Here is a 21,287-nt window from a genome sequence, read left to right as displayed (position 1 = left end):
TGAGACGAGCCGCCCCAGGGCCCCCAGGACCAAGGTCTGGAACTGACCCCTGCGAGCACAGGACAAGGAATGGCTCCCGACAGGAGCAGCCTAGAACGGCTGACCGCACAGGCGATCTGACCAGGACCCCTTCCTGCACCTCTGAGCAAACAGGTGAGAGACGCCAGAGGCTAGTCTGAGTGGGACACCGCCGTGCGGCTATGGAGGCTCAAACCCCGCTTTCAAGAGGCAACACTGGAGGATTTGGGTGTCACCAAGCAGCAAGTCCGCAACTTATTCTCAAAGAGCTCAAGAAAAAACTTTGTGGTCTTTCAAAAAAAATTTAAATATTTAAAAATCAACTCTCCATGAAAACAAAACAACCCTCACTCCTTCCTTCAAAACCCTGGCTCAAACTAAAACCTGGCTCTCGTCACACGGCTGCTCTGGCAGCTCCATCCCCGCCCCCCCCCCCCCACAAACCCCAGACACGTCTGCTCATTCATGGGATTCTGCTAAGTGCCCGCTCAATCTGGGGACACGGCCCCGATCTCCAACCCCGCGTCCCTGGGCTCACACTCCAACAAGGCAGCCGGGGACACCAGGCCCCATGGGGGAGCACGTGGTGCCTCGGAGGCCACCAGAGAAAGCCCAAGGCAGGGGCCTGCAGGGCTCCTGGTGTGAGGGAGGGGCTGGTCGGGAGGCAGCCGGCCCTCGAAGGTGGGGTATGGCCACTCTGCCCAACCCTCCATGGCCACTCCAGCTTTAACTCTGCCCTGACAGGGACACAGCAGGTTAGCAAAGACAGGAACATGATCCAGCTGAGGGACTGTAAACGCCCTTCTCAGCCTTCAGAGCCAGGGCTCACCGTACTGACCCCTTTCCCTGTCCACCCACACCACCACCCTTGCCAGGCAGGCCAGCAGACAAGCAGGCCACTGCTATGATGGGAGAGATCCAGGGATCCAAAGGCCCCATTACACCCCGGGGAGCTGAGTATGACTAACCAGTGAGCAAGAACACCAGCCCTTGTTCAAAAATGCTGTCACTGAGGGAGCCCACCATGCCCCCGAGGCTGACCCCCCAGCAGAGGTGAGCCCATCCTGGGCTCTGTGATGGGTTGGCCTTTAGCACCCGTAAATTGCAGGGGCCTTTTCCTTTTATTCTATTGGATTTCTGGGCCTTTTTTTGCTGATAACTTCTGCTCAGTGGGGCACCCTACACTGGACATCAGGAGGGCACAGGCTGAGGCCCCTGCACTGCCCCTGCACTGCCCATCCACAAGCAGGCTGCTCAGTCGGGCCCACAGAACTGCAGACAGGTGCCTGAGCAGTGCTGACTCAGGACACAGGCACCCTGGTTGGACTCAGCAGAAAGAGCACCAGAAAGCCCCAGACCCAGATGCACTGTGAAACAGTTCTTCCCCAAATCAAAGCAGCACCTTCAGTTCAAGTTTTGAGGCTACTTCTGAAAACTGAATGGAGGACATGACCTTCTATTCAGGTGAACGTCCTCTCCTATCACCTAAACACTAAACCAACCATGAACAGGCACAGCCCCAAGTCCACCCTTCAGGCAGCTACAAATAAAACCAGAAAAGTTACTTGCTCTCCCAGCCTGAAACTTCCTCTGGCCACCAGGGATCCCATCAGTTAAAACTGTGAATGGGACGGTGCTTCTCCCAGCAAAACAACACAACTGCTGTGTCTTCTAAAAACCAACCATGTAGCATCTCTGTCAAGTGTCCTAAGGCTATGCAGCAATGGAGAAACATCTACTGAAGAAAAGTGAGATGTGCCTGCTGCTCTCACAACGCCTGGCACTACTCCAGGTGGGCCGGCCAAGAAACCCCCACCACACAGTTCCCGGAAGAGGGCTGTGGTTTCTCCCCAGAAGCAGCAGGCCCCCAGCACTTCTCACCCCCCAGCTCAGCTCCTAGTCTACTCCAGGCAAGAAGGGCAGAGAAGTCAGGGCGCTCCTCCACCCAGCCCCCACTCACACGACAGAGGTTCTACCACAGATGCAGCAAAAGCAGAGAATACTGTTCTACCTCAATCTGCTCAGAGGACAGCAGTCCCGCACTGGGAGGGGTCCACAGAGAAGACCTGGGACGACAATCCCCTCAGTGCATGCACTTACAGAGGGGGGGCGGGCATCACCCCATGAAAGCCAATGCTGCCCCAGGCACCAGCTCCAGAGCAGGGGTTCAGAGGTTCGGTCCTAGAAGCGGGGCGTGTAAGAACAGACAGCTCTGCACTCTCCCTAAAGGGAGTAACTCTGCTTACAATAGGACATGAGCAGGTTCAAGCCTAAGGCACTGACAAAAACAGTGGGGGGCTTGGTGGTGGAGCAATTAAGAGGAAGCTGGCCATTCCAATAGAGCAACAAGTGCAACAGCAGACCTGCTCCAAGTTTATCAGACAAAAACAGCCAGGGAGAGCCCTCCTGGGGACCCAGCAACTGTCAAGACTGCCCTCAAGATCCCCCTGCCTGGCTTTGCTGGGTCACACCTAAAAGCAGTGCATGCCCCAGGGTGTGATCAAAACCAACAGAGCCATCTACTAGCCACTCCTGTAGGCTAAAGGGAGTGTGACTCCAACGGAGGCAGACCACCTAGAAGCTTAACAAGGGGACCAGGGAGAGTCAGACAGCTAGATCTACAGCCTTGCCTGGGGGAGAAGAGGTTCAGAGACTGCACTGGTCAAGCCAACTCACTCAACACATAAGCAAACAAGCCACCCCCCCAAACCAGGGTGGGGGATCCGGTATCCAGAGTTGCCACAATATTTTACAATATGCAGTTTTCAACAAAATATTTGAGAAATACAAAGAAATGGGAAAGTGTCCCATACACAGAAGAAAAATAAAAGAAAACAAAATTGTTTCTGAAGAGGCACAGCCACCGGACCTAGCAGAAATGACCCAAAACAGTTACTATAAATATGCTCAAAGAACTAAAGGAAATCATAAAGAAGTAAAGGAGGGCATAATGACAATGTCTCATCATATAGAAAATCAGTAGAAAGATAGAAACTGTAAAAAAGAACCAAATGAAAATTCAGAAATTGAAAAGTAGAATAACTAAAATAAAAATTTCACTGCAGGCTCAACACTAGATTTGAGCTGGCAGAAGGATCAGTGAAGGGTGCCTTGATGGCTCAGTTGGTGAAGCATCTGGCTTCAGCTCAGGTCATGATCCCGGGGTCCTGGGATCAAGTCCCACGTCAGGGTCCCTGCTCAGCGGGGAGCCTGCTTCTCCCTCTCCCTCTGCCCGCCACTCCCACTGCTTGTGTTCCCTCTCTCTCACAGAAATAAATAAAATCTTAAAAAAAAAAGTCAGTGAACTTGAAAATAGATCAATAAAGGTTATGCAATCTAAAGAACAATGAGAAAATAGAATTAAGAAAAATGAACAGACCCTCAGAGAAATGTGAAATATTAAGCATACCAACATATACAAATTGGATGTACTGAAGGTGAGGAGAGAAAGGGAGCAAGAAAAATATTCAAAGAAGCAATTACTGAAAACATCCCAAATTTTATGAAAATATTAATCTACACACCCAAGAAGCTCAACAAACTCCAAGTAGGATAAATACAAAGACATCCACATCCTCACATACAGTAGTCTAAATGTTGACAAAGGTAAAATCTTGAAATCAACAAGAAAAAAGTGAAACACTGAAAAGAAAAAAACTGTCAACCAAGATCCTTACATCTAGCAAAACTTTTTTTCACAACAAAAGTAAAATAAAGACATTCCCAGATAAACAAGAACTGAGAGAATTTATTGTTAGCAGGCCCATCTTACAGGAAATACTAAAAATAAGTTCTTCATGTTGAAAGCAAGTGACATCAGACAGTAATGCTGATCTACATGAAAAAAAAGAAAGAGTGTAAGTAAGGGTAATTATGTAGGTAATTATAAAAGACAGTAAAAGTGTATATTTCTTCTGCTTTCCTCTCTTAACTGATTAAAAATTAATTAGTATAAATTAAGTTAGTAGAAGTAGATACTGTTAAGAAGCATATTATAAGCCTTAAAGCAACCACTAGGAAAATAAAATTCATATATAGTTTAAAAGATCACTAAAAGGGGGCACCTGGGTGGCTCAGTTGGTTGGGCATCTGCCTTCAGCTCAGGTCATGATCTCAGGGTCCCCAGATCGAGCCCCAAGTCAGGCTCCCTGCTCAGCAGGGAGTCTGCTTCTCCCTCTCCCTCTCCCTCTGCCCCTTGCCCCACCCATGTATGATGTATGCTTCCTCTCTCTCTCTCTCAAATAAACAAATAAAACCTTTAAAAAAAAAGTAAAAGAATGGGAAAAAATACATCATACAACAACCATAGGAGGTCTACCCTAGCCAAACTAATATCAGAAAAAAAAGGGACTCTAAAACAAAACAAAATTACTAGAAATAGGGGACAATTTATAACAATAAAGGGCCAATCCATCGGTCAGATAAAACTATACACATACAAACACAGATGCACCTAACAACACTCCCCCAAAACAGAGGAGGCAAAACCTGACAGAACTGAAAAGAAAACCTAATAATTCAAAAATAGTGGGAGATTTCAACAGATGCTCTTAGTCATGGGTATAATCACCAGAAAGAGGACCAAGGAAAGATTTGAACTCTATGAGACTAAGATTCTCTCCACTTCCAACCAGCAACAGTGTTGTGCACATGGGACATTTCCAGGACGGACCTTCCGGGAAGCCATAGAAGAAGCCTCAATTTAAAATGACTAGAATAATACAAAGTATATTCTCCAACTACAATGGATTAAGTTAGAAATCAGTAACAGATGGAAATTTGGGGATTTCACATGTGCAAATGAAACAACATACATAAAAAATGGGTCAAAGAAGTAATCTCAAAGGAAGTTAGAAAATTATTAAGACCAATGAAAATGAAAACACAACATGCCGAAACTTCCAGGATTCACTGAAAGCATTTATTAGAAGAAACTTATGGCTATAAATGCCATATTAAAAAAGAAAAAAATACCTCAAATCAACAATCTAACCTTCCACCCTTAGGAAACTAGAAAAAGCAAACTAAACCGAAAGTAAGCAAAAGGAAAGAAATAAATACTAGAATTAAATAAACATAGTAGAGAATAGAATAACAAGAGAGAAAATCAACAAAACCAAAAGTTGGTTCTTTGGGGGAAAAAATCAGTAACATTGACAAACCTTTAGCTAGAACGACTGAAAGAAAAAGGAGAGAGAAAAAGGAGACTCCCACTACTCAAGTGAGGGATGAAAGAGGAACCACCTGCAAAGAAACAAAAATAAGACAAAAATGTGTATCAGCAAATTAGATTAAGTGGACAAATTCCAAGAAACTATGAAAAGTAACTCAGGGAAGAAACAGAAAATCTGAACAGACTTATAAGAAGAGATTAACCTGGTAATTTTAAAACTTTCCACAAAGAAAAGTCCAGGCCCAGAAAGCTTCACTGGATAATTCTCCCAAACATTTAAAGAATCAATAAACTTGTGATGAGAAGTAAACAAGCCCTAGAGATCTAGTGCACAGTACAGTGAATATAGACAAACTGTGCCATAACCATCTCACTTGCTGAGACTAAAATGTAATTATTCTAACCACAACAAAGAAATTATAACTATGTAATATGATAGAGGTGCTAATTATCACTACAATGGCAATCATATTACAATATATAAATGTATCAAAGTGACATGCTGTACACCTTAAATTTCCACAATATTGTATGTCAAATATATTTCAATTAAAAAAAAAAGCCTCCTAAAAAGAAACATAGGCAGTAAGCTCTGTGACTCTGGTCTTGGTGATGAGTTTTTGGATCTAACTCCAAAAGCAAAGGAAACAAAAGCAAAAATAAACAAGTGGGACCACATCAAACCAAAAAGCTTCTGCACAGCAAAGAACACCATCAAAGCACAATCAAAGCACATGAGTGACTATTATCAAAAAGACAACAGATAGCAAGTGCTGGCGAGGATGTGGAGGAAAAGGACCCCTCCGTGCACTGTTGCTGGGAATGCACACTGGTGCGGCCACTCTGGAAAAGTGTGGAGGTTCCTTAAAAAATTAAAAGAATTACCAGCAACTCCACTACTAGGTATTTATCCGAAGAAAACAAAAACACTAATTCAAAAAGATATATGCACCCCTATATTTACAGCAGCATTATTTACAATAACCAAGATCTGGAAGCAGCCCAAGTGTCCATCCACTGATGAATGGATAAAGAACATGTGGTATATATATACACAATGGAATATTATTCAGCATAAAAAAGAAAAAAGTCCTGCCATTTTCGACAACATGGATGGAACTTGAGGGCATTACACTAAGTGAAATAAATCAGACAGAAAAGCACAAATACTGCATGATTGCATTTATATGTGGAATTTAAAGAAACAAAACAAGCCCACAGATACAGAGAACAGACCGGTGGTTACCAGAGGTGGGGGATTCAGGCTGGGTAAAATGGGTGATGGTGGTCAAAGGTACAAGCTTTCAGTTCCAAAATAAGTAAGTCATGGGAGGTAAGGGACAGCATGGTGACTGCAGTTGACAAGACTGTGGTGCACATTTGAAAGCTGCTTAGCAAAAGTAGATCTTAAAAGTCATCATCATAAAAAAAATTTTTTTGCAACCATTGTACATGACTGATGTTAACAATGTTAACTAGACTTACTATATACTTGAAGCTGATGTTATATGTCAATTACACCTCAAAAAGAAATTTTTTAATTAATAAGGAATTGATACCCATCCTTCACAAACTTAAAATAGAAGGAGTGGGAATAAAACAAAATAGAAGAGGAGGGAACACTCCCCATTCCCAGCCTGACTTAGAAGACCAGTACTATCCTGATGCTAAAACCAAAGTCATCACAAGAATTTAAAAAAAAAAAAAGCAGACCAATATCCCTTGTGAATATGGACATAAAAATCCTTAACATAATACTAGCACATAGAATCCAGCAACTTATAAAAAGGATTACACATCACGATCAGATGGGATTTATCCCAAGAACTCAATGTTGGTGCAACATACAAAAATCAATGTAGAATAAAGGACAAAACCACATGATCATCTCAAGAGACACAGAAAAGCACTAGACAAACTTTAGCATCGTTTCATGATAAAAAGAAACACTCAACAAACTCAGAATAGAAAGGTTCTTGCTTCATCTAATATGAGGCATCTATGTAAACTCCACAGCTAACATCATGCTTGATGGTGACAGAATGCCTTCTCATTAAGACCAGGAACAAGACAAGCATATTTGCACTCACCGTTCTAGCCATTTCTAATTCTAGGGTAATTAGACAAGAAAAAGAAAAAGCATCCAGATTGGAAAGGAAAAAGTAAAACTAACTCTATTTGCAGATGACATAATCTCCTATAGAGAAATCCTAAAGACTACACTAAAAAGCTATTAGAACGAATGAATGAGACCAGCATAGTTGCAGGATACAAGATCAATATGTGAAAAACAATTTTATTTCTACAAGATAGCCATGAACAATCCAAAATGAAATTATGAAAACAATTCCATTTACCATAGCATCAAAAAGAATAGAACACTTTGTAATAAATCTAACAAAAGCACTCCAAAACTTGTACTCTGATCATCTCTGTTTCCACCTGCCTCCTGCCCTCCCCCTTCCCCCCTCCCTCCCTCCCTCCCTCCCTCTCTCTCTCTCTCTCTCTCTCACACACACACACACACACACACACAAACGGGCAGGTTTCTAGGAACTAGTTCATACTTAAAAATAGGCTATGGGTTGGTTAGTTTGCTGGAGACATGGCTGCGCTTAGTAAAACAAGTCACACACACGGAACAGCATGACAGTGAGGCTGAGCTGCACAGAATGAAGGAAGCGAAGGGTCCAGGGGGCAGCCTCGAGCGTGTGGTACGTACCCAGATACGACCGCCTTGGGGGGACCTTGAATTCTTCATCCTTATTATCTGCAGCTACATTTAAAGAAAGAGAAAAACAGAAAGGAGGAAGAGACAGAAACAGACTGGTTTTAACACTCATAAGCAGCTATAGCTCCCAGCCCTCTTTGCATGCCTTTTAAAAACAGAAGCACAAGATCTTGGTTTCTGTGTATTAGGAAATTTGCTTTCTGAACTATTTTCCCCCAAACCTCCCCTCTTCCAGTAGAAGTGCCGGGGCGTGAGGAGGAAATCTTGGGCAAACAATGAAACGTCACTACATTTTCACTTAATTTCCAAGGTCAGAGGTGGCATAAAGCCCATTGCACGTCCACTATGCTGAGAGAAAGAGAAAGCAGATGCTAGTTCTATTCTCCTCTAAAAACTCATCCACATGCGTGCTTTGCTTGCAGTAGAGTTGTCCCAGGGTCAAACTCGTCGGAAGGCCACCGCATAGAGCTGTTTTCAGAGTACACTCAACGAAATGCCCACTGGGAACGGGGAGAGCGTTCAACGTGTGACCTTGACAAGCAAGTGGCCCACAGACAACACCACGCTCCGTCCCATCAGGGAGCACGTGTCCCTGGCCCACGCAGCAGCACCTGACAGAGCACAAAATGACCCTCCCCCAGGGGACCCTGCTCCTCCAGCAGCCCAGCCCCACCGGAGACCCCCTACTCTGTGCTGCCCAGGACGGCAGCCCACGGCCCATGAAGATACAGCCAGCGTGCCTGCAGGCCGGAGCCCAGGATGGAGTCTGGAAGACTGATGGAAGAGTCACTGGACTCGGTTCCGAGTCATCTGCCCCAGGTAATGAGGCTCCACCTATAAAAGGACAGATGGCAAGGAAACAGCTAAATGAAAACACCAGACTGGCTCCGTGCTTGGGGACAGCAGATGCCCACAGACCCTGCTTCCGAGGAGTGGCCGCCTGGCCCACGTGAGGGCTCCCTGAGCCAGCAGCACCAGCAAGCGAGCAGCAAGGCCTCATCTCCTCCCCCAGCCCCTCCCCAGCTGCCCCTCCTGGACCCACTGGGCTTGAATACCCAGGCTTAGCCCGGTTTCCGCAGCTTTTTGCTTCTATTTCTTGCTTGGGACCAATTTCACTGCTCACTGACACTTCTGCTAAAGATCAGGTCCCAAAGTGGAAGGGGGAGGGGATGAAGGGGTTGCAGGACAGACTGCTCGCAGGACAGACTGCTCGACTTGGCTCCAGGAGCAGGTCAGACACCCAAACACTGTCTCCCCTCTCGTCTCAGGCCTGATCATGCCCAGCAGACAAGCAGAGCTTGGAAGCACGCCAGCTAGCAGGGCGAGGCCAGGGTGAGGCCCTGGAGTGAGAAAAAGTGGCGCATGGGGCTCCCCAGGAAAAGCAGCAGCTGGCAGGGAGGTGCGGGTCGGGGTAGGGAGACTCAAGTCCCTGTCGGACTCTTTCCCAAGGACAGCATCAAGCCACCTAAGGTTTCCTGCTAGAAAGCAGAGAAACATCTCTGCACAGGACAGACTGGGGGTGAGAAGCTGAGAGCCCACTTAGGAACACACGTCCATGCTGAACACGTGGTCCAGGCTAGGCGCTGAGGTTTAGAACCAGCCTCAGCCACGTGTCCACATTCATGTCAGAGCCTCACCGCTCCCCACTGGACACGGCTCTGTGTTCACACCCCTTGATTTCCGGGGACTGTGACCACCCCGGTCTGCAGAGGTGATGCTGCGTGATCCCCAAGACCAGATCAGAAGAAAGACACAGCTCCCACCTGGTTCTCTCTCAGACGTGCCCCTTGAAACCTGGACGCCATAAGGGAGTTTAGGCCACGTGAGGAGGCCACATGAGGCTGTCCCAGCAGACTCCCCAGACACGTGAGCAAGTGAGAGCAAAGGAGGGAGAGGGAAAGAGACCCAAGGCACCAAGTTTTGGGGTTACCTGTCGAGCAGCCACACAGCCTGGAACAGAGCATGACAGAAGTTCTGGCCTGAGCTCAGACGGGAGAACTGGCTGTCCTGAATGTCAGAGGACAGCTCAGGGACAGCAGGAGGGAAGGCTGCTGGGGAGCTGACAAGAGCCAGACCACCGGCAGTTTCCGGGGCTTCTGGTCCTCGTCACAGTGTGAGGTCCACTGCTACAGGCGTGTGGAGAGACCAGCTGGGAGGAACAGAGAGTGAGGGACGTGGAGCGGTGATGGTTACACATACAGGACGACCCGGAGACCAGGGGGCCGGGAGGAGGTCCTGGCAAAGTGGACACGAGACCGCCATCAGAGCGAGGGCTGTGGGCAGGACAGATACAGGATTCGTAACCGGTGTCCAAGGACACTGATTAACCCTTAAAGATGCAGAATGGTTTATAGATAAACATCTTCCAGGTTGGGGTGTAGGGGGTGGTCCTCAGCTTTCATTCTCAGATGGTATGTGACCCTCCCCATCCAACATTTTTTACAGTTTCATCGAGACAGAACTGCCTGTAATAAAAGTTCACCGTGAAGTGCCTGCGTTGTAGCATGTTCCCAGAGTTGCACAAGTGCAGCCAGTCTAATTTTAGAACACTTCCATCACCACACAGGAACCCTGTCCCCGTTAGCAGGCACTCCCTACTCCCCCACCCCCTCCACAGCCAATTCCATGCTGGAGCTTGGAGTGCTGAGATTTGGGGCAAAGTCAAATGAAGGCAACCACCTGACTTTGAGCCACAAACAATGTTGTTTCTTGAATAAAAAGGAACAAATAAGTCTGCTGTGGGTGCCTACCCATAAGGAGCCACTATTCCCAGTGACTCTGAACAAAGTCATCGATGGTAAGAATGGATCGTCCTAAGACCCCCAAGGAAACAGTGTTCCAAGAGGCTCCTTACGGAGACCACTGCGAGCAGAGGGGGAAGCAAGTCCTGCCATTCTTTCATTCTTGGGTCCTGGAGAAGCCCGTGGAAGATCTGAGACACAACTGAAGGGTCTGTAGAGTCACCACTGAAAAAGCCAAAAACAACCCCCAATCCCACAGCTGTCCCAGTGAGACCAGAGTGTGGCCTCCAAACGCCACACCCACGTACCACAAGGGCTCCTTGGAGAAACAGCCAACTCCAGGTCTGGGGCAGAAACAGAAGACGATCTTATCACACCGAGATCAGGGGTTTAGGGGCCACTCGTCTGTGCCAAAAAGTCAGGAGCCAACTGAAGAGGCTCCCACTGGCAGACAGGAGTCAACAGGGCCTTCAACAAATATAATAATGGCAACCAAGAGAAACACATCAAATAAATCCATATACTCACAATAGAAAAACAATGTGATCACTGTTACAAGATGCCAGGGAACCAATTTTGAAGACCGGCAAATAAAGAGAAAGAAGCAATTATCTGCCTTTAATTTATAAGTTATACAACTGGATAACTGAATAGCATTTACAGGGCAAGTTTCTCTTCAGAGAAGCCCTCCAGCCAACAGGTGAGCAAAGACAGACAGAATATCAATATTCTGCAGCCTCACAACCAACAGGTCTAGGCACTGGGCACCCACCACTACTAACATCCAAAAAGAGACAAGCCGACAATACGGGTGTCCTCGTGGAAGAACACAACAGTCCAGCAAAAAATAAAGAGAACCAAACCTACATTTGACCAGACATCTGGATCCACTGATCTTTTCCCAATGTTCTTTCACAAGGGCACACCAGAGAGAGGAAGATGTGACGGACCACCACGGGGTGTGACCAGCAGAAGCCAGGCTGGGACCACCTCCGTGAAGGGCTTCTCAAATGTCCCCTGCAGTAGCAGGGATCCTGTCCACATGCAGATGTGGCTTAGGTCTCAATTCTGCATTCCCCGCACACTCCTGGGCTGTTCGCCCACCAACAGAGTGCTGGGTGTGCAGCACACACAAGTGCGCAGAGCGAGCTACCTGTTGTAACAGTGCACAAGCTCCATGGAGCAAGGGGAGTTAGGGAGAATCTGTAGATTAGAAAGACAATCAGCAGGCGCCTGGGCGGCTCAGTCGTTAAGCATCTGCTTTCTTTGGCTCAGGTCATGATCCCAGGGTCCTGGGACCGAGCCCCACATCGAGCCTGCTTGTCCCTCTCCCTCTGCCCCTCCCCCTCATTCTCTCACTCAAACAAATTAAAAAAAAAAAAATCTTAAAAAAAAAAAAAAGACAATCAGCTGATCACACTGTGCTGCCTATAATGGGACCCTGGCTCGAGGAGATAAAGCAGCCAGAAATGAGGAAGTGATGAGGCAGCTAGAAACTTACACATAAACTGTGTATTTGATAAATAAGGAACTCGTTTTTTATGGCTGATAAAGTCCTTCTCTTTTAGAGATACATTATGAACTATTTACAAACTGAGTATATCTGGAATTTGCTTCAAAAACTGCAGGCAGGCGACGTGACCAGGATCTAGGGGAGCAGTTGGAGGTGGGCATGATTTTACGCGGGGAGCGCATACACTCTCCCGATCCCGTGTATGCTAAGTTCTCCCCAATAAAACATGACAGATGAAAAGGAAAAATGCAGCACACACAAGACATATCAAACTCCACTCCCACTTGGTAGTTATACGGTGGGTACACAGTAGCTTCTCCAGAAGATTTCTTCCTGGAACACGTGAGCCGGGCCACCCCTGGAGGCAGAAGCCACCTCTGGGGCCCACAACCCAGCCCAGCCTCCAGGGTGTATGAACAAGGGCACAGAAAGAGCCCCCAGTGGAAGGAGACATTTTTAAAAATTTGAGCCTCGTTTTGAAATAATCCCAATTTTGTGATAGGAGACAGACTTCAAAAGCGTCTCCAGTGTCCACAGACATCACCTCTGGCGGCTGGGTGGGACACTACTTGCCTTTACTTTATATTCCTCTCTCTTCCCCAAAATGTCGACAACGAGCATATACGGCTCTTTATAATCAGATAAGAAATTACACATTTAATTTTGTAAGTAACCAGCTTTTTCTCCTTTGATTCCATTTATTTCTTTAATCTTAACTTCCAAGCTGAACTGGCACCTTCAAAATTAAAAAAACCTCTATAAAAGACAGTTGTAAAACATTTAAACTTTTATCATTTTTTTAGGCTATCCCATCAGAACGCTGAAATATGACTATTAAAGATTTCCTTCATAAAGTACTTGAAAGTGTGCGTGGTCAGCCTGCCCCAGGCAACCTCCCCAACACCCCAGCAGAAAACCGCCAGGAAGCGGGGGCTGCCGGCCTTCCACAGGGAGGCCCAGGGCGCCGCAGTCACGTGACCTCAGAGCTTCCAGCTGGAACTGGTCAGTTTTCATCCCCCACCCTCCCACTTCTAGCAGAAGACAGGGAAAAAAAAAACACGTTTCATTAAAAAGCTTCCCTTAGTAGTATGCCGTGTATCTCATACACAGGAGACACAAAAATATGTAAATCTAAATGGATTCAAGAATTAAGTATGAATCTCAAGAATTCTCCAACACATCTAGCTGTGTTCCGGCAGGCGGAGTTTGGGGGTGGGTTCTCCATCTGAGGCTGTCTGGGGGCCCAGCAGGGAGCCCAGGGGTCGTGAGGCACAGTCCTCCACCCCCCACCAGAGCCATACTGCCGAGCAGGCCAGCCAGGCAGGGACAGGTCCAGGGGGCTGCCGTTCCAAGAGGCAAGGTCAAAGCCCGCCGCAGCGCTGTGGGGGGCGGGGCAGGGGCAGAGGGAGTGGCAGGCTGCCCGCCAAGCAGGGAGCCCGACGCAGGGCTGAATCACAGGACCCCGGCATCACGACCTGAGCGTGTGTTTCCTGTAGACGGCATGGAGTGGAACTTAAAAAAATTGATTCTAGCAATTATGCCCTCTGATTTGGGTTGTTTAATTCATTCACATTTAATGCTATTTTGATGTGTTTGGATTTGTGTCTGTTATTTCACTTCTGTTTTCCGTATGTCCCTGAGGCTGAGGTCCCTGTGTCGTTGCCAGCTGGAAGATGAGGGCCGTTCCAGCCTCAAGAGCCCGCTGTGCTTCTGGCTCCTGCCCCGCCCCCCACATCCAAAGCCAGAACCACTTCTTCCTCAAGTCCATCCCTGGCAGTCTCCTCTCTCCTCTTGCACTCTAAGGGCCTGTGCCGACATCAGGTCCACCCAGACAGTCTGGGACAACCCACTGGAGGCCTCAGCGCTCCTCCACCACTGCAGGCCCCATACCACGTGACGTGGCACCTCACAGGTTCCCAGGTGTGGATGTACGTGGGCTCCGTTCGTTTGCTCATCGCAGAGAGGGTCCCTTGTTAACATTCAGATTGCAGCCCTATCCCTGGAAATTGGGATTCACTATTTTAACTCAATCCATCCTAGTTAACCAGAATTAGAAATAGTCCTTGCGGAAGAATTTATATACAACACTAGCAGTCAAGACGGAATGAGAGAGAACCATGGCACCAAGAGCTGCCGGAAGAGGCCCCGCTCCCTGCTCACGAGGTCTGACCCTGCCCTCATGCTCACCTGCGCCTCCTGGCGACCTGCCGGTGAGACTCCAAGAAGGCCGACAGCAGGTGCGGGCAGCGAACGGCCTGCCTTTCAACCAGGTCACAGGAAGGTTAGACTCCAGGACTGCTCCCTGGCCTGGAGGCCCACACCCCCGCTCTATCTGGCATCCCCTCAGCACAGCCTCACACTATTTCCAACAAGGTCATGACACCTGGTCTCACGTTTCAGAGCCTGAGGCAGAGGAACACCGAGCAGCCGTGGGCACCAAGTGTCTACTTCTCCTGCCTTTCGTCCTTCCCTGGGGGGGGCAGAAACACTACTGACCAAGCCCGACACCACCCCTGCTGGAGCGGGCGCAGACCCTGGGCCACACTGAAGGTGAGGTTCGCAGACCACTGAGAGAAGGGTGGAAGCCGTGCCAGCCCCTCACCTCCCAAGGGCTGGGCGGGCGGAGAAGCCCTGCTCTCAAGGCGAGACCAGCAGCAGGACCAGCACCGTCAGCAGCGAGACCCAGGAACAGATCGCAGAGGAGGGATTAATGGGGGAAAAAGAACAAAACTGCAGAAGCAGACCGTGTGGTCACTTGACCGAAAGTGACGTGACCTGGTCCAGGCCACCCACCAGAGCTGGAGGCTGGCCTATTTTCTACAAAGACTGAAACGGGCACACCTTCATCTCTAAAAACAGAAGCTACACAGGGGAAAGGATCCGCTCCAATGGAAAGAAAATAACCACCAGGAATGAAAATACAGGAGCAAGGGCGCCTGGGTGGCTCAGTCGGTTGAGCGACTGCCTTCGGCTCAGGTCGTGGTCCTGGAGTCCCGGGATGGAGCCCCGCATCGGGCTCCCTGCTCGGCGGGGAGTCTGCTTCTCCCTCTGACCCTCTTCCCTCTCGTGCTCTCTGTCTCTCATTCTCTCTCTCTCAAATAAATAAATAAAATCTTAAAAAAAAAAAAAAAGAAAATACGGGAGCAAGACCTCAAGTGCACAGGAGCCCCAGAACTAAACACACTCCAGCAAAAACGCTTCTCTAAGCGACAGCTGAGATCACACACACCACTTCAGTCAAAATCAGAGTGAGAGCTGTCTTCTATTTAGTAACTAGAAGGAAACGAGAAATGAGGCATTAACCCTCCTGTGTGTTCAAACATAAACATCAGCCCAGAAGGAGCTTTGTCAAAGCAAAAGGCAAAAACAAGAAGTATTTTCTATTTTCTGAGCCACAGAGTCACAGAGCAGCGCGGCTGAGTGTGTAATTGGTCCTGCCCAAGCGTGCAGACCCCGCAGGCTCCAGGTGACAACCCACCGGCCCCACAAGAGCAGGAGTTTGGGTGAATGTTTAACAAGGTACGTGAGGGAGGTCCCAGTTAACTCAGCCTCAGCTAAATGGTAACTGAAAGGGAATGTTTTATGTACCAGCCACACACACACAGAAAACTGCCTTCTGGGACCTGTCTGTGCCAAAAAAGACACCGACAGACACACACCTCCTACCCCAATTCAGAATCCCCACGTAACAATCACAGTGGACAGGAGCACATTAAGATTAGTTCATAACTTGCCCAAATTTCAGGGAAGAGATTATCCCATTTTAAATAAACATTCAGCACACTGGAAACACGAATGTCAGTTACACATAACCGTGCATTCGGTGAAACGAGAGCTACTCAGGTAACACCAAAGCAGCTCTTACTTCACCCATGAACGCAGGAGGAGTTTTGCTTGTTGATTGAGTGCTTTATTCCCAAAGTTGCAGATCACCAACCTGCAAAGAAACGGCGTTTTACGTTCAGCTCATTTGTCACGCGGACTTCAGTGCAGAGCTTCAACATCAGTAACATGGTCAAGATCATGACTATGCTCTGCCAGAGGAGCGGTGACTCAAAATGCCTTCCAAACCTGGGGAGGTAAAGAGACCACGGCATCAGGAGGGCCCCCGGGCACCAGGGGCCTCACCGCCTCTCCCTGCCCAGGTCCCAACCAAGGCCCCCATGGCCACCTCCTGAGTGGCCCCAGATAGTCTCTCACATCCATCACAGGCTAGGCCCTGAGCACCTGGGCCTCCAGGCTCTGCAGTGAGACAGAGCTGGGTGGGCAGAGGCTGGGAGCACTCTAGGACAGAGGGACCAGGGGCCACAACACCCCCTCTGCAGGGACACCTCTAGAATCACAAGCAGGGCTTCTCAAAAGCCACACTCCCCTCCCCAGGAACTGCAGATGGGGTGGGCCTCCCACGTTCCTCCACCGCACAGCCAGGCGCCCTGCCGACAGAGGCCCCAGCCACCACCAGGCAAGAAGCCCACAGTTTCTAAACCACCCGATTCCCTGGGAAGACTCACACCAGCGTCCAGGAATAACAGGACGTCCTGCCTCCTGCCTGGGCTGAGTGGGGTCAGTGGGCCAGAACAGCCCACGGCGCGAGCAGACCAGCAGGGGGCCAGGGCACCCCCCACCAGCGAAGAGAAGGCAGCTGAGGGCACAACCTCCCACTCCCAACCTGAGGCCCTGACCCCGGCCCAGGCCTCTCTCTCTGCCTGCTGTCGATCTCCCTCCCCACCCAGGCCTTGCTGCCCGCTCTTCTCTAAGCCCCCAACCCTGCCCAGCGCTCATGCCCTTACTGTTGATGTTTTTCTGGTGGTGCAGTATCTCACCAATTGAGCCATAAGCTCCTGGAGGTGAGAACCACAGTCTAGTGACCAGCACAAGCTGGGCCCAGCAGCAGACCCCAAACCCCAGGGTCTGAGAACAGGAGCACTGCCCTTCACGCACCAGCTAGGGGTCTCTTGCCATGGCCACAAGAATCACTGCTGACCCAGGCCCATCTCTAAGGCTAGGCCTGGACATGGCACCCTTTAAAGCCCCAATCCCGATTCTAGCCGGGCTATTGTGGAGCAAGAATCCCACTAGGTCTGGCTGCAATGTGGCCTGAAGGGTATCTCCAAAACTTGAGCTGGTAGTCAATGCATCAAGTCAAGAGACCCTTCATGGCAGTTGGATTTCCCAGCCGCTCCTGAAAAGAAGATACAGAAAAAACCACCCGGCCCCCCTCCCCACCTCCCTCTCACCCACTCTGGCCTGAGTCTACACACTGCTCGCCCCCACAGAGGGACTCCGGTCACTGAGAGCGGACCACTGAAGCTCGGCAGGCGCACACCCATGACACCGAGCTGCGGCAGAGCTCCCGATGGGGTGTGGGCCTGGGCACCCCAGCACCTGCCAACACCAAATCAATGAGAAATCAAGACAAAAACTCAGCAGCCAGGCTTTGTTGTGAAGGACAAGATTAGATGCAGCCTACTCTCCCAGCCAAGGAGCATGTCTTTGAAAGGTGTCCCTACATAGTAAGAAAATCTACCTACACGGTAAAGAAAAAATGATGTTCCTTCACAGAGAAAAACGATGCTCACAACTGCTCCAGCACCATCAAGCCCAAGTTTGTGAACGCACTGCCCTGCCAGAGTTCTAACCAACCTGAGCCTCTCCAGAGAACTCTGTACATCCGCTGGGCGGGAGCAACGGCACCTCTGACAAGCGTTTGCCCTGGCCAGGGTGAGCCGGCCCAGCAGGTGAGAATGTGCCACCTGGAGGGGAGTCACATCCAGGTGAAGATCCCACAGAAGGTCAAGCAACCAGGAGAAGCCAGCTACTCCCTGGGGAGTGGGGGACCAAGACCAGTTCCGGACCAGTGTTCTGCACTGGTTTCTGAGGTCAAGGCCCGGCCTGTGTCCTCTGAGCAAAGGACAGAGCAGGCCTGAGGTCAAAGAGGCTCGGGCCCGTACCACTTGGGCCCAGGAAGGGCAGAAGGACCGGGACACAGACAGCAGACAGCTCCATGACCACCAGATTCCTCCCGCCTCCCCAGGAAATGTCACCTGGGCTCACCTGGGATCCTGCTACCTCATCTGGGCCTCTCCTTCAGGAGAGGAGCTGAAAGGCTAAATGCTTGGAACAAGAAAGGGCTGATGAGCCAGATCTGAGTGAACAGAAGGTGCAGCAAGAAAGAGGTGATGGTGCCCTGGGGCTTTCTGAGCCAGCGGCACAGACTGGGGGGGCTGGGGGTGCCTGAGGACTCTGCCACAGGCTGGCTCCAGGGCCCTCGCACCTGCGACCCACCGCCTCTGGGCCTCCTCTCTTCTGTAAAGTGCAGCTATAACCCTGAAGGCTACTTAAGAACATTGCTAGTCATTTCCAAGAACTGGATCCCACTGGTTACCTAGCTGACCCCAGGGGGTCAACTCATCTATAGGTGAAGGTCAGAAAGGGGACAGCAAAAGTTCAATGTCAGCCTAACGAGACTGGAAATGCTTCCTTCCTGAGCAGGCCGGGAAGAATCACAATAAAATAAGGTACTCTGGGGCTCCTCATACAACTAATTTCCAGTTATTAGGCTGAAGATGTGCAAGTACGGCCATTAGGTGAGAAAGGCCACTTTTGTTTTTTAAATTCTCAACAGAAACAGTGACTAGAAAAACTTGTGGGCGAAGAAATCAAGGTTTGCACTTCCCCTTAAACCATACCCCAAAAACTGAATCCAAATGAACTCAATATTTACAATAAAAACAAGACCATTTAAACTGAAGTGAGAGGGAGCAGAGGTGAATATTTAACTGATTTTAGAAAGACAGGCTAAGCAACATACAAAATTTCAAAAAGCAACACTTTCCACAAACAATAAACAAGAGACAAAGTAAATATGAAACAAGGTTCAATGTCATTAGTAACTTTTTTTTTAAAGATTTTATTTATTTATTCATGAGAGACAGAGAGAGAGAGAGAGAGAGAAGCAGAGGGAGAAGCAGGCTCCCCACTGAGCAGGGAGCCTGCTTCTCCCTCTGCCTCTCCCCTTGCTCGTGTGCTCTCTCTCTCTCTCTCTCTCTATCTCTGTGTCTCGAAGAATAAATAAAATCTTTAAAAAAATTTTTTAAAACATCTCTGATACAATGTGAGCACATTTCTAAATAGTGTTACTATATCTCTGATACAATGTTGCTACATCTCTGATAGAGCATCACTACATCTGACACAAGGTTACCACATCTCTGATACAATGTGAGCACATCTCAGTTATAATGCTTACTACATCTCTGATAGGATAATACCATATCTATGATACAATGTTACCATATCTGATATGGTGTTACTACATCTCTGACATGGTGTTGCCACATCTGATAGTGTTCCCTTATTTCTGATACAATGTCACTGCATCTCTGATACAATGCTATTAAATATTTCATACAACATTACCATCTCTCTGATACAGTGTTTTCATCCAATACTAATGGAGCTTGAGAACCATCTCTATGAATGCACAGGGCTCTCAGCTGGAAGGTCTTGCAATACCATCTGTGCACCCTGGCCTCCTTCCCCTTCTCTACAAAATCACAAGTCTGCAATTATTAGTTATGAGGCCTCATTTAGCCCTTCTCCTGGCTTCTCCTGACGCCACTCTTCTGAGGCAAAATACCATCCATCAGCACTTTACAGAATCTGCTGAATGCTAGTTTTGCAAAAGGATGATAAGAATTGTAAGAAATAAAGGCACTAGAGGGGCGCCTGGGTGGCTCAGTCGGTTAAGCATCTGCCTTCGGCTCAGGTCATGATCCCAGGGTCCTAGGATCAAGTTCCACATCAGGCTCCCTGCTCCGTGGGGAGCCTGCTTCTCCCTCTGCCTGCCACTGACCCTGCTTGTGCTCACTCACTGACAAATAAATAAAATCTTTTTTAAAAAGTTTTAAAATTTTTTTAAATTTTAAAATTTGTATCTTTTTATTTGTTTTTTATGTTTTTATTTTTTCAAGATTTCATTTATTCATTAGAGAGAGAGCGAGAGAGAGAGAGCACAAGTACGCAGAGTGGCAGGCAGAGGGAGAGGGAGAAGCAGGCTCTCCCCTGAGCAGGGAGCCGGACGCGGGGCTCGATCCCAGGACCCCAGGATCATGACCTGAGCTGAAGGCAGACGCTTAACTGACTGAGCCACCCAGGCGCCCCTAAATTTTAAAAATTTTTTAAAAAGAAATAAAGGCATTCGAGTTCCACAAGTTATCAGAAACCCAGGGTTTACGCAGCTCAGTTGGCCCCTCCCACAGCACTGCAGAGCCACTCACAAGCCTCACACCACAAATCCGCAGGGGACTGCCCAGACTGGAGCTCTGAGAACTGTGGTCTCAGCCAGCTTTGGGAAACACACTCTTCGGTTCTAACTCCACCACCGTTCTTGTGTAGACCCACCTTCCATCTCACCTGGAGCCTGCCATAACCCATATATGTGTAGACGGCACATTCCAAACAATGCTTCTGCTAAAGTGTAAACCCCGCAGCATCTAGACCAGTGTCTGGAACACGGGAAACACTCAAACACCTATTAAATCATATGGGCTGCTAACCCATGAAGTCTGGAGGAGGACCCAGGAATGGGGGCTTAAAAGGCTCCAGATAAGAAATAAAAGGGAGGATCTGCATCACTCTCAGAGGAGTGGGACCTAGGACTAGGAGGGCAGAGAGGCACACATTACTTTTAAGTCCTAGACGGAGCTCAGCCTGTCTGCTGGGCTTCACATGTGAACACCAAGTACTACCCTGTGTGAAATGCAGGAAAAGCACACCTCTAGGCCAGAGACACTCTTGAGGAGGGACCAGTGCCCTCTGCCAGCCCTCCCTTCATCCCACACATTGTTGCAGTCTCCTGGAATACTGGCTGAAGTCGCCACAGAACCCCTCAAGTGACCCAGGACAGCTCAGGGTGCTGACTCTGGGAAAGGATGAACTGGATGTATAGAAACAGACTCGCCAATGGATGAAGTTTCGAATCCCACAAAAGGCCACTCTGTGCTGCATTAGGAGAAAGCTCCAGACTCTTTCTCAAAGTCTCAGGCCCTGCAGTGAAGAAAGGACTCCTAGTGCAAACGCCAGTTAAATCCAGAGGCCCTGAGACTTGGC

General features: G+C 48.6%; 1 protein-coding gene across 7 annotated transcripts in view; it reads right to left on the bottom strand.

Moving 5' to 3' along the window:
* Positions 1-21,287, bottom strand: part of SLC66A2 (solute carrier family 66 member 2) — a 55,623-nt gene that overhangs the window by 31,672 nt on the left and 2,664 nt on the right. For 4 of the 7 annotated variants that reach the window (XM_088019696.1, XM_088019697.1, XM_088019699.1 and 1 more), the window contains exon 3: positions 16,114-16,247. In XM_088019696.1, the coding sequence (XP_087875822.1) occupies positions 16,114-16,247 (134 nt within the window). Of the gene's footprint in view, positions 1-7,913; positions 7,968-16,113; positions 16,248-21,287 lie in introns of all 7 variants that reach the window. The other 3 variants (XM_088019693.1, XM_088019695.1, XM_088019694.1) reach the window with 1 other exon arrangement.

Source organism: Eumetopias jubatus, unplaced genomic scaffold (assembly GCF_037043125.1).
Source record: "Eumetopias jubatus isolate StellerSeaLion01/CBP00866 unplaced genomic scaffold, mEumJub1_p1.0 scaffold_16, whole genome shotgun sequence".
Classification (NCBI taxonomy): Eukaryota; Metazoa; Chordata; class Mammalia; order Carnivora; family Otariidae; genus Eumetopias; species Eumetopias jubatus.
This window is presented reverse-complemented; position numbering and strand designations above follow the sequence as displayed.